Source organism: Penicillium cataractarum (genome assembly GCF_028827025.1).
Source record: "Penicillium cataractarum strain IBT 29864 chromosome Unknown utg000009l, whole genome shotgun sequence".
Taxonomy (NCBI): Eukaryota; Fungi; Ascomycota; class Eurotiomycetes; order Eurotiales; family Aspergillaceae; genus Penicillium; species Penicillium cataractarum.
The window spans coordinates 1,027,188-1,044,994 of NW_026622745.1; the positions used below are offsets into that span (position 1 = coordinate 1,027,188).

The 17,807-nt window shown below is 44.3% G+C and overlaps 4 protein-coding genes across 4 annotated transcripts; 2 read left to right on the plus strand and 2 right to left on the minus strand.

Annotated features, from left to right (window-relative positions):
- Positions 1–4,908: 4,908 nt before the first annotated feature.
- Positions 4,909–6,818, minus strand: N7496_010982 (FAD-dependent oxidoreductase; the record flags this gene model as incomplete). Its single annotated transcript, XM_056703895.1, has 4 exons — positions 4,909–5,097; positions 5,165–6,233; positions 6,291–6,491; positions 6,556–6,818. 4 exons carry the CDS (start codon positions 6,816–6,818, stop codon positions 4,909–4,911), a joined length of 1,722 nt encoding a protein of 573 aa, XP_056549855.1.
- Positions 6,819–8,722: 1,904 nt separating this feature from the next.
- Positions 8,723–9,960, plus strand: N7496_010983 (uncharacterized protein; the record flags this gene model as incomplete). The annotated part of the gene is made up of 5 exons (XM_056703896.1): positions 8,723–8,867; positions 8,921–8,994; positions 9,054–9,433; positions 9,494–9,589; positions 9,651–9,960. The coding sequence occupies 5 exons, from the start codon at positions 8,723–8,725 to the stop codon at positions 9,958–9,960; spliced, it is 1,005 nt and encodes a 334-aa protein (XP_056549856.1).
- Positions 9,961–13,930: 3,970 nt separating this feature from the next.
- Positions 13,931–15,923, plus strand: N7496_010984 (uncharacterized protein; the record flags this gene model as incomplete). Its single annotated transcript, XM_056703897.1, has 6 exons — positions 13,931–14,467; positions 14,670–15,073; positions 15,148–15,418; positions 15,492–15,595; positions 15,653–15,806; positions 15,864–15,923. 6 exons carry the CDS (start codon positions 13,931–13,933, stop codon positions 15,921–15,923), a joined length of 1,530 nt encoding a protein of 509 aa, XP_056549857.1.
- A 1,466-nt stretch (positions 15,924–17,389) lies between these two features.
- N7496_010985 (uncharacterized protein) lies at positions 17,390–17,800 on the minus strand (the record flags this gene model as incomplete). Its single annotated transcript, XM_056703898.1, has 1 exon — positions 17,390–17,800. The coding sequence occupies one exon, from the start codon at positions 17,798–17,800 to the stop codon at positions 17,390–17,392; it is 411 nt and encodes a 136-aa protein (XP_056549858.1).
- Between the last annotated feature and the right edge of the window lie 7 nt (positions 17,801–17,807).

The window sequence follows — 17,807 nt, forward strand, 5'->3', positions numbered from 1 at the left end:
TATTAAGATAATATTAGGCCTATAGGGTCTATTAGGCCCGTAAGACTTATTATTTTCTCCGACTACTAGGCCGCTATCTAGGCGGTATAAAACCTAAAGCGATCGTCGGGCTAGCACGTACTCCTTACGATATACGATTACGTACGAGCCCTTCGATCGTAAACGCCTACGTTCGATTAGATTCCTATTAAGATCCGTTAGATCCCTGTATATATAGGCGTTCCTAGTAATAAGACCGCTAACGTTAAAGCAAAGTTAGCGGTAACGGGAGGTATAGGGAGCGGAGCGGAATAATCCTACCCCGAGGGGCCCGCTAGTCGTATCCTTCTAGTAGCGATCATAAAGCGTCGAGTACGGCGGCGTATTAAAGAGAGATAGGTATAAGAGTAGGTAAAGGAGCGAACTAGTAAGCTAAACCGGCGATTAGTAAAAGCGCTAGATAAGAAAGTACTTCGGTTATTCGACTTACTATCAAAACTATATACTTCTATTTTAATTTAGATATACTCTATACGGATCGCACTAAACCACTTCTTATTTAAAATTAAGGCGGTCGAATTAGACTAGTATTACTATAGAGAAGGGTCTTAGGCACCGAGATATATTTTAATATAGTACCCGTTATACGCTAATCCAAGGAAGACCTTCCTTAATAAGATCCGGATAACCGATCTTAGGGATTCGACGGACTACGATATAATTATATCGCACTCGTAGGCTACCCGCTACGTGGCCGAATTTATAATCTAAATAGGCCTTCTGGGATAGTTCCGGCACGTCGAGATTAAACTAGAACTAATAGGCGACGAAATAACGAGCTAGGATAGACTAGTAGGTATAGGTAGTAAAGACGCTAGGTAGGAGGAACGCTAAACCTAGGGCCGACCGAGAGGTCTTAGAAAACTATATCTAACATTAACGAACGCCACTAATCGAGAACGAAGTAGGAGGATGTGAATGCTAGAGAAAGCAGAGATAGAGATACGGAGGAAGCGGCAGGCCAATGTGAGGGCGGGATGAGAGATATATTGCGGGACTAAGCACACCGCGGGCGTTTTAGTACTATTTTGGTACTGTTTTGGGCTGATTTTAGGCTGATTTTCTATGGCAATACGCCGTTTTCCTATGTATTTACTGTTTCATGCGCGTGGGCTAGCGTTCGGATCACTCTTGCTTCCGCTGGAGGAAGCGCCTACATAGCCATTACGCCACTAGTTAGGCTGTAACAGGTTAATAGAGTGTTGGTTGGTTGGTTGGTTGTTATATATACTATCTTCTTATGTGTATAACCACGACTTTATGGTTACCGCCTTAAGTCCGATACTAGTTATATAGGGTTTTACTAGGTTCTTATATTTAGGGTATAGTCTTAGTACTAATAAAAGGATAGTTATTTCCTACGCTAAATATCCTATAGTATAAGTAAGTATTATTTATAATAGTTAGCCGTAGGCTAATTTTAGCTCTTACCCTAAGTATCTACCTTAGGGCCTTTCTAGGGCTTACCTAACTATACTAAAATATATATAATAACGCTGATCCTTAGCGTCCGTAGAATAATTAGTTTATAGTTACTCCTTACATAACTACGGCCCCTACGCCTCTTGAGGTCCGTAACACTAAGGTAGTATATATAAAGTCCCTTTATATATAAGAAATATATATATATAGAAAGATAAGAAGATTTAATATTATATATATAGATATAGTTATAAATATAGAGGTTATACGTACTTCTAGATATAGGAGTATCACGATTATAGAAGCGAAATAGTAATTAAAAGAGAAGATAAAAAGATATATTAAACCTAATTTAATTTAACTAGGAAATATAATAAAAGATTATATAAAATATCAAGAATATTAGAAGTAACCATAGAGTGTTATATAGTCTCCTGCCTAGGTAGGTAATTTAATACGAGATCGTTAAAGATCAATCTAATAGATCTTATAGAGAAGATCTAGAAGTAGTGAGGGGTCAGTGGGTCTTTCGTTATATAACCCCATAATATCCATACGTTGATAGCTAACTAGCTAGCTATATAGCCTAATTCCTTAGGCCCTAGCGCGGATCTTACTACCTAGCTACTACCTCTCGCCGATAGTTTAGTTAGCTAGTTCTACTACTATCTTTCTCCTATATCTACCGCTAGAGAGATAAGATTACAAATCCCTGTATAATACCTATAAGTAAAGGAAGTTAGATCGGGTCTATAAATATTAATTGATTAATTGATTAATCCTAGCGTTTAGCTATCTTTTTACTTTAGTAAAAACCGAAGGTAGGCCTAGAAGGATAATACTACTAAAGTACTAAGGATAGGCTAGAAAATAGTAATACTTTCCTAGTAAAAAAAGTACTAAGGATAAAATATCTTAGCAAAAAAGAAAGTAAATAAGCTTAATAACCTAATAATATTATTAATATCTATATAAGGAAGTAAGGAAGGGAAATCTAAGTTAGTTATCTATCTAGAGATATAGAGATAAAGATAAACTAGAAAGAAAGGAAAAGAATAAGGGAAAGACCTAAATAGGTCTACATAATAAAGAATAATAGACTAGTCCTAGAAATAACTATTTAACCTATAGAGTAATCTATATAGGTATAAATAGGAGGACGTAATACTAAACGACTAAGTAGTTGAGGTTAATAGGGTCGAGTTATTATTACTTTATAAGTAATCTTATCTATATAGGATATAACTATATTAATAAGCTTAATTTTCTAAAGGACTACTAATATACGCGATTAGAAGCCTTTATACTAACTACCATTTAAAATAGCTTTATAGCTACTAGTCTAAATCTAATTAATATAACGAGGGTCCTTTTGAGGCTAAACATCTCTACGAATATCTATACTACTAAATAGTAGATTAAGTAGTAGAATAGTAGTCTAATTATATAAGTAAGTGTCCTTACTTAGGTAACTAAGATAAAGGCTAATTAACCTACTTACTCTCTCTAAGTTCCTATATAAGATAGTTATATATGATATAGTCCTTCTTAGCTAGAAGAATACTAATCTACGTGTAGCTAATAAGAAGAAGTGTAGGAAGGTTAATTAGCCTAATAGGTATATACCCTATAAGGATAGTCTATTAGTTAAAGAAGATCTATTACTAGTTAAATAGCTAAACTAGCTGGTAGAAGGTAATAGGGTAACTATATACGTAAGGTGATTTACCTAATTAGTTGATCCACTATATACTAGGGTACCGTCTAGGCATAGTAGGTATTGGGGGATTAGCTATAAGATTAATTATTATAAGAATCGTTAGTAATATAAAATTATCATAGGTATTAATAGAGATCATTGATTTTGAAATTCTACACTATAGTAGGGTATATAGGCCGACTAGGTACGTAGGTTAGGCAGGAATTACGTTATAGATTTAATAAGGGTTTGCCTAACGGCTTAGGTACCTTGCTAAATGGCTTAGTTATTACCTACCTTCTATATTCTTATATCTTATAGGGCTAAGTTAGTATCCTCTTAGAAAATAGGCTATAAGGAAAGATCAATAAAAATCTTAGATGAAAAGGTTATATAAGCAAGGGTAAGCGTATAGGAAGCTTAGTGGTATACTTAGCCTATAGATATAGCTATATAGGATAATAGAGGTTGGGAGATAGGGTAGGTAGATACTGATAATAGAAGGGTGCCTAGATAGGCAAGATAAGTAGTAGGTAGTCTGAAAGAATAAATTAATACTTAGAATTAAAAACTATCTAGAAGAGATCCTTAGTACTGCTTATAATTAAAAGACGGAAGAATTTAGCAGATTTATCTAGTTCTACTAGATTCTATATGACCTAGTTATAGCATCATATTAATCATATGATATCCAGTAGATTCTCATAGTATCTGAAGATCCTATAGGTTTCTAGAAGGTTCATTATATAGACTAGTCCTTATTGAGCTATTTCTATCTATATACGATAGGTTAGTTGATTAAAGAACGATCGAATCATCTGGCAGGCTGAATTACCCTATAGATGGCTGAGATACACAGAGGCCACGACAACAATAAAACTCGGACTGTCTTCCTTGGCAATCCACAACTATCCTAACCTGGAGATTTGGCCCCGCACCCAATGATGAGCATCCAGCACATCGTGCCTCAAGCCCGTCTCTTCAGCGATCTCCACCCCCTCTGGTTTAGATAGACATCCCAATGGACTTTCCAACTTGGGCTCTTAACCTTTCCCATCGAGTATTATGTGATCTTGAAATTCACTCTTCTTACTCGGTGGCGAATGACTTTACTCATCTCTTATCTGGATTGTAATAGACCATGCAATTTTAACCACGGGGGCACAATGTAGAAAGCGCTTGGCATTTGATAACCAAACGAGGTATTTCTTTGTGAGCTCAGAAACAACAGTGATTCTGTTAGGCTGGGGATGGATTGGATTGGTTAGAGGAGATATTGTAGAGCAGTGGATGCTCTGACCACACGAGAGAAGATCCATGGTGTGGAAACAATCGCTGGGTTCATAGAATCCCAGTCTGGTTGGCTGTGAAGCCAACATCCGCCCCACTAAGTAGGGACTACAGAATCTTGCGAAGCCACGGCTGACGCCGCATGGAATTAGGGGTATTGGACCCTGCCTTGGAAATACACACAACTAACAATGAATCAATTGACTTTTACTTTATAAACATAACCACTGTCAACTTGATTGTGTACACGGTACCTAGATGGTGATACCAACAATATGAATTACAATAATCTCCTCCCAAGCCGTTAATGGATTCGACTACTTCTCCTCACCCTGTAAGCCCGCAAGTGTGCATGTGGGGAAAATATGAAGAAAACATGAAGTATGAAAAGTCGTCTCCTCTACCTATGAAAAGACACAAACGCAGCTATTACTGTAGGCTTGTAGCTTGGCCTACATTTAGTTTTCACCAGAAGCAGTAGCCACACGACACATACGACCACTGTTAGAGACAGTCCACTCATCGGATCCAACAGCAGTCAACCCGTAGAAAAGAGAGTGGGGATCGTACTTGCTCTTAATGGCAAGTAGATCGTTATAGTTCTTGCCGTAGAAGGCCTTCTTCCAGTTAGGCTGGTCAAAATCGCACTAGAGATATTGGTTAGTGTGGCTCGAAATAAATTGATGTAGATCGAACGGGTCCAAAGTGACACACCTCATTGAGATACGCGCCGGATTCAGGAGCCAGCTTGCTAATGCTAGGAACCAGCAGATCGGTCATCAATTTTCTATTTTCAGCCATCTGCTCTGGCTCGTTGAACTCCCAAGGGGTGGACATCAGTACGTGGGCGATCGCAGTGCGCCATGCCGGGTTCACAGCGTTGTAAACGTCGCCAGTGACATTCTTTGCCACATTGATAGCAACAGTGGTGAATGTAGCATGCTGGCCAAGCACGGTACGGATCGACTGGGTGAGTTCGCGGTTTGTGCTGAGATTGGTCACGATCGACCGGGGAAGGAGCCAGCTTCCATACTGAGCAACTCCGACTTCAACTAGCGGGACCTGGGCATTGAACTGCTCAAGATAAGACCCAAACTCCTCAGCTTGGTAGGTATAGGTAATACCAAGGCGCTTGAGCTCATTCAGGACTGGCTCTATCAAGCTCTTCAGTTTCTTCAGTGGAACATCGGGTCCGGTCATAGGAGAAATGGAGAAAGAGGTGTTAGTGAGGAAGTTGAGACTCATCACACCCTCATCCACGATAGATGGCAGACGAGTGTTATAGAACTCCACCGCCTCGAAGAAAGTATCGTCGGAAATACCAGAGGTTGTAAAGGTAAGGTTCAAGCCGGAGACTTGACCATCTGCGTGAGCTTTAGAGGTCATAGACCAGACGACACCGTAGGTACCACCGCCACCTCCGCACAGCGCCCAGAAGAGGTCAGTGTTCTGCTGGCGGTTTGCAACAAGAAATCTACCGTTACCATCGATGACTTCCCACTCGAGGACTTGGTCTGCACCAAGCCCGTACCTAGACGAAAGGGCCGAGTGACCCCCGCCCTGACTATACCCGCCAGCAATACCAACAGTCGGGCACTCACCACTCACAATCCGCAGACCCTGTGCTTGTGCAGCCTCATATGCCTCGATACCCTGAATACCAGCGCCCATTTTGAGAGCCTTTCCAGTATAGTACTTGTCTTTCCAGTCTTTGAATTCGAGGCCTTTCAAGTGGTGGGTCCAAACTGAAAGCGCACCAGCACCGGTGGACTTGCCATTATAGCTATCACAAATTAGTCCAAAATTCGTCTCATTGATTTCAGGGCAATTTTAATCATACTCATGACCAGTATTGCGGATGATAAACCGGATATTGTGCTCAGTTGCAAACTGGAGGGTCTTGGCCACATGAGAGGACTCCGATACGTTGACTGCATATCGAACAAAATTGCCAAGCGTGCAGGGCTTTGACACGGGATGATAGGGGTCACATGTTCCGTTGGTGAAGAATGGAGCCATGAATGATGAGGACGATTTATAGCTAGTAGATGTATGTCATATTAGCAAATGCTCTGTCACATCATAACTGCAATCCCGCCACTCACTGCTCCTCGGGCAGCAACCAGCCATCTTTTAGCACCTCGCATTTCTCTGAATTATAGTTGGGAGTATGGCAGGGAGTAGCCAGAGGCACTGTGGCGACCAGACGTCCGTTGACCGATTGGTTAAACGCATCCCAGGTCGACAACGAGGGCCAGCACTGGTCACCCGGGAAGCATCGACAATCGCTCCCTGATGCGTCAACTGCAGGCGCAAATGCAGCCAGGCCGAGGAAAGCCCCCAGCTTGAGCGAGTTGATAGGCAGCATTAGGAATTGTAAGTTCGCCTCGATTAGGTTCTGACACGGAGTCGGGGAGCTATGGGGATTTTCTCTGCTGGCTTAGTTTTGCGCTGGTACTTATGGCCTGGCCCTTCTTCATGCAGCCCCCTGGTTTACAATTGTTTCTGGTATTCGGAATAAACACTAATCTAACTAATATACTTAACTAATACACTCGGGTTTTAGTAGTGCCCTAACTTTGTTTAGCGCCGTGACGGGTCTGGAGGTAGTGGGTATTGGGTAATCCTGCGGCTCCATGGAGTGGGGGCACCGGCGCATTGTTCGCGGACGGACTTCGCGGGGGGTACCAGAAGAGAGGCAGGACAGCGGGTAATCTGAGATCACAAAAATTAGCGTATCTCAAAGAAGTATTCACTAGCAGGGATGAAATGTAGATCGTATACGCTTACTGGCTAGTTTTGAGCAGGCTACGGAAGAAGTCCATAAACAATCCATTCCTTCCCCCCTTTTCTTACGTGGCCATCTCTAAGGCGCGGGAGGGCGCCTGCGCCCATACCGTAATTTCCGGCCGATCAAGCCACCCGGTCCATGGCGACTTTAAAATCGGAAAATGGTCTACTTCAGTAATCAACAATATTCTAGCAGTCTGCACGGAGACAAAAAATCGACTACCGAAAACTTCGTATTATGATAGCGAAATTTAATAGGTTATTAGAATCCCCGTACGTGCTACTGCTAGGGAACCGCTTGAACGAGTTGATTGAGGAAATCATAGAGAGCGTCTCATGCCTTACAGGCTAGTATTAGCGTGTTATTTACAACGTGGATATCCGATGGATATCCGAGTTAACTTACTATACAAGAACATATGGTGCAATACCGGTAGAGCCTGAATCAAGTTATTTAGTGGATCAGTGGTAAGATGCCACTTCTCCGCTCGACAACATCGTTTGAAAACACACGGTTCTGATCATCACGTTCTTAACAAGCTTGCGTATATATGTCTATATGCCACATATTTTACCGAGACCTAGGACGGCGAGGCTTCGGTTGGATTCGCTATGCCCGAAGTTTTTCCTGAGTGAAATGGAGAGCGAGTTGGGGGCTGAAAGGATATTTTGTGGGGATTTCATCCAGAGTCCCGTAGATCCTTCCCGACGATTTAGAACTATTCCTTGTTAAGATGCAAAGTGACATGATGTCTTTTTAAAATATTAAAGGACCCGTACCTGATCTGACTGGATAAGAAAAGGTCAATACTATGTCTGAGCGGCGCGAGCTATGGGCAATCAAGCGTAGTAATCAATAATTGTTCAAGATATGAGCCCGATATGAGTCTGTACAGAGGACTGGGGCAGAAGACGGTCTGTAAACTCGGGATTGTTATGCGAACCGCTACAAAATACGTCGTAGCGTAACCGATGCCAATTATTCCTCCTTTCGGTACTTTGATAAAGTTAGTTCCATCACAATCCCTGCCCTACACCCCCACCTAGTACGATGTACTAGAGACAGGGATGAGCAAGAGACACCACTAGTACTGTGGCGAACAAATAATTACTTTGTCGCGGTTCGCCCCGTGAACTCCGTAGCGTCAAATCCGATTATCTTAAAATGGCAGCGCCATAGCGGCGAGGGCTCGCGTGCCGTATATCAACTACTTTCCCTTACCTTGATCTTTCTCTAGGCAAAAGTGCAAGCTGCCAGTATGGGGGAAAATGTGGGTGTAGTTGCGCCACCCGCCGGAGTCACGGCCAATTTTGACTATTCGCACCCCTGGAAATTCAAAACCGATATCGTTATTGTTGCGGTTGGCCTATCTTTCAGTACACTCTTTTTGGCTATGCGAATTTGGACCCGAGCATGCATACTGTCCAAGTTTGGATGGGATGATGGTAAGTAAATATCGGAGAAAAGACCAAATAAGCCCAATGACTGACCGTGGAACCTTCTTTTTGTTCAGTGTCAATGATTACAGCCTGGGTAAGAGAGATCAAGGAAACGCGACTAATCTATATATTGACCAGCATATTTCACAAAAGGTGTTTTCTGTTGCTACACAGGTCGTGTGCATTTGTATGTGACTACTGACCACTTATGCTCGACGAGACCGCTAACAGTAGGACTAGGTAGCTATGTCTATGGCGGAACGGGAATTCATCTGTGGAACGTGACGTCTGATATGTTCGAGTATTTCCAAAAGGTACGTGTAATTTGACCACTCGTAATTCACGGGATCTCTTCTAATTCACCTCTTCAAAGATCGTTCTCGTCGCAGCGGTCATTTACGTGCCTTGTCTCGCCTTCGCTAAAGTCGCCCTGATTATTCTCTATCACCGGATTATAAACCGACAACCATTTTACGAGTGGACGCTTCACATAATTTCCGCCATAGTTTGCGGATATAGCATAGCTATCATCTTTGCCCTGATATTCGCATGCAACCCGATTCAGAAAGGATGGGATGCCTCGATCACAACGGGCTCTTGCATCAATCGTAGTGGGTTGTACATCGCGACAGCCGTGACGAACATCATGACGGACTTGGCTCTTATCATTGTGCCAATACCTCTCGTCCGAGGCCTACAAATGCCACAAATTCAAAAGCTAGGGCTACTCGGCATGTTCATCGTTGGTTGCGCGTCAGTATTCTTTTGACCATATCGGATCGGCTCCAAGAAAAACTAACACCTCGCTTGCAGCACTATTATCACAAGTATTCTTCGACTTACAACCTTGATTCCATACCTCCACGCCACTGATGTCACCTACGAACTTGCTCCACCACAGCTTTGGATGTAAGATTTTTATCTCTACCCTCTGAGGAATTCTGATCTCACCAAACCCAATCTGTCACAGTTATATCGAAGCAAATTTGATTATTATTTGCCCTTGCCTGCCGTTCCTCCGTCAATTCTTACGACATTACTTACCTGCTTGGATTGGTGAAATCACAGGCTCCAGTCAACGATACTATGCAGAATATGGCTCATGGAGCGCTTCACGTGCTCGCCGCAAGCCGGGCCTTACTCGCCTCCAAGATGATATTGCTCTCGCAGAGAATATAGAAAGCACGCACAGCGAGTCTCGTATAGTTAAGGAGGTCCAGTGGCACGTGACAGAGGAGCGGCTGGATACACGGGTGGAATCCGGTGTAGAGCGATGTTAAATGCATGGAATTTAAGTTAGGTCGGTATTCATCAGTGTATATATACATCATAAAACGCCACAGGGTGATAGAGACAATAATATGATAATAGTATTTAATAGGCGGACTACCGAATCAGACTAACAAATAATAGTCTCATGTTAGGCAGGCTCACAGAAGCTTGACCTTGACCTAAGCTTGAAACCTAATTGCAATATGTATTGTTGCATCTTAAGATGAGCTCTAGTCTAATACCAAAAAAACTGGGAGAGGTAATTAACGGAAAGTGGGATGATGAGAATAATAATAACACCGACTATTCTCTGAAACTCCTGTAGGAGCTACTATTACCCTAACTCATCACTGTCTTGATCATCGAGAAGTTGCATAAGAATTAGTAAGTACGTCTTGTCCATCTTTGTTTTATATCGACCTTGGTGTATAAGTTGTGTCGTGGGTTCCCATCTAGGATTTTCAATCTATCCGTGGACAGTTGCGGCTGAAATAAATAATAGGACTAAGATAGCAACCAAATCCTAGACAACATAATCGCTAGGCCATCTCTCTCAAGTCGGATCTTCTTAAATCAGATTTTTAGAAATAAAGCTATATCATTTCTCGTTACTTCATCGGAGATCTCATGGGGAGCTAGGTTCTGATAATCATGATTCGCCATATTCTGGAATCCGAGGCAAACTAACAGCTCAGGCCTACTTATCAAGCACAATAACATACTAGACGTAAAGATGAATTACGAACGGCAGACTATACAAAATAAAAAATAAACGCATTGAAGACTAGTAGTGGCTATTTAATAACATTTTAGAGTCTCAGATCTCAGATCACGAATTACACGACCCACGGCTCCCCATACGTCACCAATCGAAGGCTTGAAGCTCCGCATTATCATCACATATCACCTACTAGGCAATTCTACAACACCTTTGCTCAACCCAATATTTCATCGGCAGAGGAACCTTACATCTATTATGCTCGAACGACCGCGGTGTTGATATGCATGCGTCCAATAAAATGAAAAGGCAGGAAATAAACATATGCCTCAACCCCACTCGCAGGGGTAACCCTTAAGGTGGGTCTAGCTCACTGTGGAGGTATCCGGGAAGTACTGATGATCCTTGACGATACGAAACCATGTGCGTAGCTGATAGTCTGGACATATATTGCGTGAGATTCGACTATCAGCGCGCACTTATAGTGTAGAACGAGGTATTACGTATAGGGCGGCTACGGCGCGTATAGTTCTAATACGGCCCTCTTTTAGATCGGAAAGGGCTAATAGGATATTGCCCTCCTAATTAGCTAATTTATGGCTAGATTCACTGCGAATTAGTGGCATAGTAGTTAGTTAAATTAACTAGGTTAGTAGGAATACGCGATTTTGGACAGGGTGGCCAGATCGGCCGGGAATTACGTTACTAGATCCCTAGGAGTCTCTAGAATTTTGGTTCCAGCGGCTAGAGTAGCACCAGCCTTCCAGGGTGGGTTAAGAAGGGCTGCCTCGAGTGCCTCTTCCTCCGATCACAATCGGAGAGGGGCTTTTATGTTTTATCATCCTGTGAACAGTCCGACGGGTTGATCAGGGGTCAGTGGTATAGGGAGCTTCGTGGAAATCTGGCCGCGTGCCTCTGGAAATGGTAGACGGGGTGGAAGACTTTTGGACCCTTGTCGGACGGGAGAACTCGTGGTATTACACGTACAATTTCAGCATCAGTTCCGATGGCCACTGGATCTTCTTCACGGATTCCGCCTCAGATACTCAGATGGGACAAATATACAGTTCCCACATCGCGGTCTTCAAGCTTACCAACGGACACACGTTACGGATTATTCCCCTTGGGGCAGGGCCGGTTACAGATCTTGAGCTATTGGACCAAGTCATATTTCATCCGGTTCACCCGTTTGTTCTCTTGGCATATAACAATGGTGTGAAAATATGGGAGTATAATTGCGGTGGTACGTATGTTTCAAGAACAAGGACGAGTCACGCTGACCCAAAACAGAACCCAGTACAATGAGGTATATATGGAACAGACCGGCAGGTGTATGGTGGAATGGCAAGGTGAAGCTCTCTCGCTGCGGTAGATACGTGTTCATTGTGGGACAGCCAAATCCGATGGAGCTGCCTGAAAAGTACTTTCTGGGATTACGGGACGAAAGCGACGCTTCGTCCGCTTCGAGGCGTCCGAAGAACGATCTCGTGACATTGTTAGCCTTGGGAACTCGGATACATTTTCCATCAAGTTCGAGAAGGGGCAATTTCTTACCTCTAATGAGTTGGCATTAGTATCGAGCACTGATGGGCCGAGAACATTAAGCACATCACTAGTGGATGATCGCTGCGATATCGCCTTGATGCCGTTGGGCAGAGACTTGGGTGAAACACATCGTCTACATCTTGTGTCGATCCCCCGATGGAACGAGCGCGAAGGTACTGTGCAAACCATTTTTGTGCCTGAAAAAGACAGTTCCAAAATGACTATCATCATGGATAAAAGTTAGGAAAAGACCTACCGGTTAGACGAAAAAGAGCAGAACTTCCCGCTTGCAATCGAACGCAGCACTTCCGCTACACGGCTCGAAAAAAAGGAAGGCAGACAGGCCTAGAGACATCACAGGGAGCGGGAGATCTTGAGCAAGGGACAGGGCCGATAAAGCGAAGAAGAGTCAACTGAACAACAAAAGATCAAAAAAGTCCTCGAGCTCACAGTGCCGCTTTACGCCTTCGTCCTAAGAGGGCGGGACGGTCCAGGTAGCGCCAGCTATCCGGAACGAAACCTTATCCAGCACGAAGGACAGAAAAGATCACATATACTATTTACCGAGCATCCAATCCATCCTTGATTATGAGATCCCGAGACCCAACATGCCTTGCTCAATACTAGTTTATCCTGCGGGAGTCCCTAGTCCTACAGGAGCTCTTAGCCCTTAGTACTAATAGTAATAGTAGAATTCATAGACTGTCCCAGCCGCCTAAGGCAGTTATGTATAGCTAGGATAGTGGCAATGGTGTTATTCAGAGAGTAGCATAGGTAAAGGCATCTATATAGCCTTCCTAGTATATACGTCACCTACACGTTAAAATGTGTATCGACATACTGATCTAAGGAATAAGCTAACTGATCATTTCCAAAGTTCATGGACGGAGTCACGATATTGGCTAAGATGACAGAAATGCATGAAAGCCCCTACTAAAAAGCCAAGTCGGACCTCCACTTTCGCGGTTGGAAACACCCACTCATCACACCTAGTCACCTCCAATGCCATCCTCTCCGGATTCCCTGTTGTGAGATGTAGGTTTTCCAATACCCGCAGCGCTCTCTTAGATTCAGAAACCATAGAGGTAAGGTTAGATGTAGTTAAGGAGCAGAAGAGCCTACAGCCTGACAAGCCCACTCAAATAACATAGGAATTTCATACTGAACATCCCAAAAGTAAGAGTTTCCACCGGATAGAGTCTTTATGTGGGGTGGAGTGGCGGTCGAATGTCCGTTGGATAAAGAATGCCAGTCGATAGCCTTAGCGATTGAAAGGGTGGTGTACGAAAGTCGGAATCCAAGTTTATAAAGGTATAGCCTTATTGTAACAGTGACTATGCCCTGTCAATAGTCAGTGTAGTGGTTATGAATTTTTCCTCATAAAAGAGGGGCTACTATAGGTAAGTATTCATAGCGCCTGCTGGGGCTTAGCGACGTTGAGAGGATAAAGATTATATACGTATTTTAAGACACTTAGTTATAGAGGTAAGCTACCCTTGGTAAGCAAAGATTTCATTTTTGTTTCCATGGCTTCTGCTATTTATCTTCTCCTAACAATTCTTTCTCTCTTTCGAAGCACGCTTTTCTATTCTCACTCACGTGATATAAGGCCCCCTCCGCCCCCTGGCTGTAAGCTTAAAAAGACAAGTTAGAATCAGCGAGATTTCTACTTTTTTCGCTTTCTCAACTCTCGCATCAATATACCCGTTAAATTCATGGCCATGCCGCAGAAATCACGATGGAGTGTTTCTGTTCCGGAGGTGGACATCCCCACCTATCTCTTCGGCTCCCCTACAGCTCCACTAGGCGACGCTCTCGCCTTTGCTGATGCCGAAGACCCAGAGGCGCTGCGCATGACCTGGACTGAGCTACGTCTCTGGTCCCAGCGTTTAGCTGCAGGATTACAAGCCGCAGGATTAAGAGAAGGTGATCGAGTCGTCATCCTCAGTGGCAACGATGTTTTATTCCCTGTCATCAGCATTGGCGTTATCATGGCTAGCGGCATATACCAGTCCGCGAATCCGCACTGCAATGCCCGCGAGTTGGCATACCAGCTAAGCCTCACCACGCCTCGGTTCATGCTGGTCAGCGAAGTAACTCTAGCCTGCGCTCTGGATGCCGCCACAATGGTAGGCATGGGGTGGGAACGTGTTTTCGTGTTTAACGACGCTCCACTTATCAAGGATGGCGGTGGTGATGATAATTCTAAAACTGGAGTGAAGCACTGGAAGCATTTACTAGCGCCGAAAGAGGTAGGCAGGCGCTTCGTTTGGAAGCAGCTAACCCCGGAAGAATCGAAGTCGACAACCGTCTATACGATAATGACCTCGGGGTTCGTCACTATGGGATTTTTTGTCTCCAACGATGCTAATATTATAATTGACAGAACCACTGGCCTTCCTTCCCAAAGCAGCGGAAGTATCACATTATGGCATTCTCGCAAACTGCGTTCAGACAGATTTCGTGATGAGCCTCGATCCTAACCTCCGCACGAAAGAGCTGGCGGCCAATAATTCCAGGTGGCTATGCACCATTCCACTCTACCACGGCCTAGCCCTATGCTATTTCTGCACCATTTCCATCGCGAGACGGGTCCCGTCGTACATTATGCGGCATTACGAGATCGACCGTATGCTAGAAAATATCCAGAAGTTTCGTATCACGGAGCTGCACCTTGTGCCGCCCATCATCGTGGCCATGACCAAACATTCTGTGTTGAAGAGTGGCAAGTATGACATTAGCAGCGTCACTAAGACTTTCTCGTGCGCAGCACCGTTAGGTCCAGAACCGACTTTTCAGTACGAATCGCTTTGGCCCAAGGGACACATGAATGTTAAGCAGGGCCTTGCGTCCACTGAGTTCGTCTCCTATCTTTCGCTGAATACCACTTAGAATGGCTTGAAGTGAAGGCCTATACTGACTCTACCCACAGATCCTGCTGCAATACTATCGGTTGGGATCCTACACTAACGGCAGTAGCCGGCTCCGTTGGTGAGCCTATGCCGAACTGTGAGATTAAGCTGATGGATGATGAAGAGAATGAGGTTGCACCGGGCCAAAGCGGGGAAATATGGTTCCGTGGTCCGAATATTATGAAGGGTTACTGGCAAAACAACAAGGCAACCGGTGAGGCTATTACCCCAGACGGATGGCTGAGGACAGGAGATGTGGCGCGCCAAGATGAGAATGGGTGGTATTATGTCGTGGACCGGAAGAAGGCAAGTCAGAATTGGTATATGAGTTGAAGCCGGGGACAACGGCTGACATTGGTGGCAGGAAATGATCAAGGTGAAAGGCGTCCAGGTCTGGCCTGCTGAGCTGGAAGCACTCCTTCTCGATCACCCTGCTGTCAATGATGCTGCCGTTTTAGGCGTGAGAAAGTGCGGCTCAACAAGATTTTCTTAGATGGGCCTTGTTCCATGGACTAACGGAGATAGGGATGACGATGAGTACCCTCGTGCCTACGTTGTAGTAGCGCCGGGGGCTTCCGTCTCTGTGGATGACATCGCGCAATTCGTCCACAACAAGGTATCAACGATCAAGAGACTCACAGGTGGCGTTGTCTTCACCGACAACATACCCAAAGCTCCGGTACGTGCTGCTGAAACGCTAGCAATGGCATACGATAACACCTAATGGACTGTCTAGTCTGGGAAGATTTTGCGACGAGTTATCAGAGATGCTATCGCGAAGAATTCGAAATTGTAAAGTACTGTAGTCACGATGAGGATGTGTTGGGCTTAGGGACGATAGGAGAAGCTAGACTGACCACCTTCGTCTGCTCTTGCCCGAAGGGCAGATATTAATACGATATTCGACTTATAGCCTCTATGGCCCGCCGCCACACCTTCTTTTCTCGTCAAGTCATTTTGAATGAAAGTAGCCAGTTTTCTTTGTAATGATGAATAGGAGTACTTAGATTCTGCTCGTATCAACACACCACCTCAAGAATACCGTTCGAATTCCTGTATAGAACCGGGGAGCTAGTAGGCCATCGATCTCGGGATATACTAAGTGTATTTATCATATTGAATCAAATGGAATTTTGAGGGAAGGAGACAAGCTATGTAGACTAATATTAGGCATTGTAACCCTAGAAGATAGAGTAATGGGCGAGGGAGCCTGGTTGCTGCCGGCCATGAATGGAAAAAGAGAAGCACGGGGGTATCGTATGTATAGCAGTTTCGTGTAAAATGCATTCATTCGAGGTCTCACAGTGTATCATTATATACATTCCTTATTATAGCAAGCGGTCTGGAAAGCAGGGTATCGCCCATCTATCCTCTCAGGGGTTGCGCACTTCTTTCTATTATTTAGTTTATCCAGCTTTATGTCACCCTCACGGCAAAACCAGAAGTAATCAAGTTCAATGCCGCAATACCCTGGGAACCAATAACGATACTCGCGGACTATTTGGGGAAATTTGAAAGGATCGACTATTTGGATATCGTTGGTAGAAGCAATCAAGACTTTAATAGAGTTCAGTGTCTCAAGGAGCCTTATTACTGTTCTAGGCGAGTCCTCGATATGATGAACGTGCGATGTTTACTTCGCTAATATACTCTAAATCTAGCGCTCCCTCTTTCACTCCCCCTGACTGACGGCCCTAGTCGTATACTTCCCTATCATTTACTATTTACTAGAGTGGCTGCTGGAATGAGTTAAGCCAGGTTGACCACCGTGCTAGAAACAGCATATACGTGTTTCTTATAGGAACTATCCCAAGGGTAGTGCAGACCGCCGATATCCAGCCAAGTGGGCGCCACAATGGCGCCGGGGTGGCATTTTGAAAATAACCTCGTAGGTAGTCGCAACCCCGAAGCATAAAAGATGTTGATCTTCTCATATATCTCCAAGACATGAGTACCTACGAGTAGAAGTTATTTGTGACCGTGGCCCTAATCCGGATAAAAAACCATGCATTCAATACGCTAGCTTCGCTGAAGCGTGACCACTATGTATAAAAGTACACATCATACAGTTCGTGATCAGTAACACGTGTCCTACATCATCCACTCCTCGATTATGTCAATGATCAGATATATTCCAGCTTGTGGCGTCAATGTTGTCAGAATCAAGGCCAAAAGTTTGGCAATGCACCGTCATAGTTCCGGAGACCAGTAACGATTCAAACTTGGCGTATTTCCAGACCTGGCAACTCCCTTCAAAAGTACCTAAGGATTGCAGTCAATGTCCATCGGGTCGTCATCAGTACTATACGTTAAAGAGGCATCGGTATCCGCAAAGCCCTTGGTCGAAGACGATGCATGATCGAAACGAGGTAAAGATTGGTGACTACTCGATGCTTGCGCCCTTGCCCTCGTCCTTGCCCTGGCTCTAGCCCTGGATTCAATGATTGCTTTCCTCACGCTATCTTGCTCCTCGGGCAGGGTCAGCGAAGACGGGTCGGTGTACAGAACTAGTTCCTTGCCCTGCGAAGGGGTCGACAAGACTGATTCCGGCACGGAGATCAATTTGGCCGCAAGGGGTAGAAGAATTAGACCTCCATCGGGAGTATCTATATCCGCCAATTCCCGATCCAAGTCATGAATATAGGTGGTGTGTTTGGTGTCGTCCAGCATCATCGCGTCG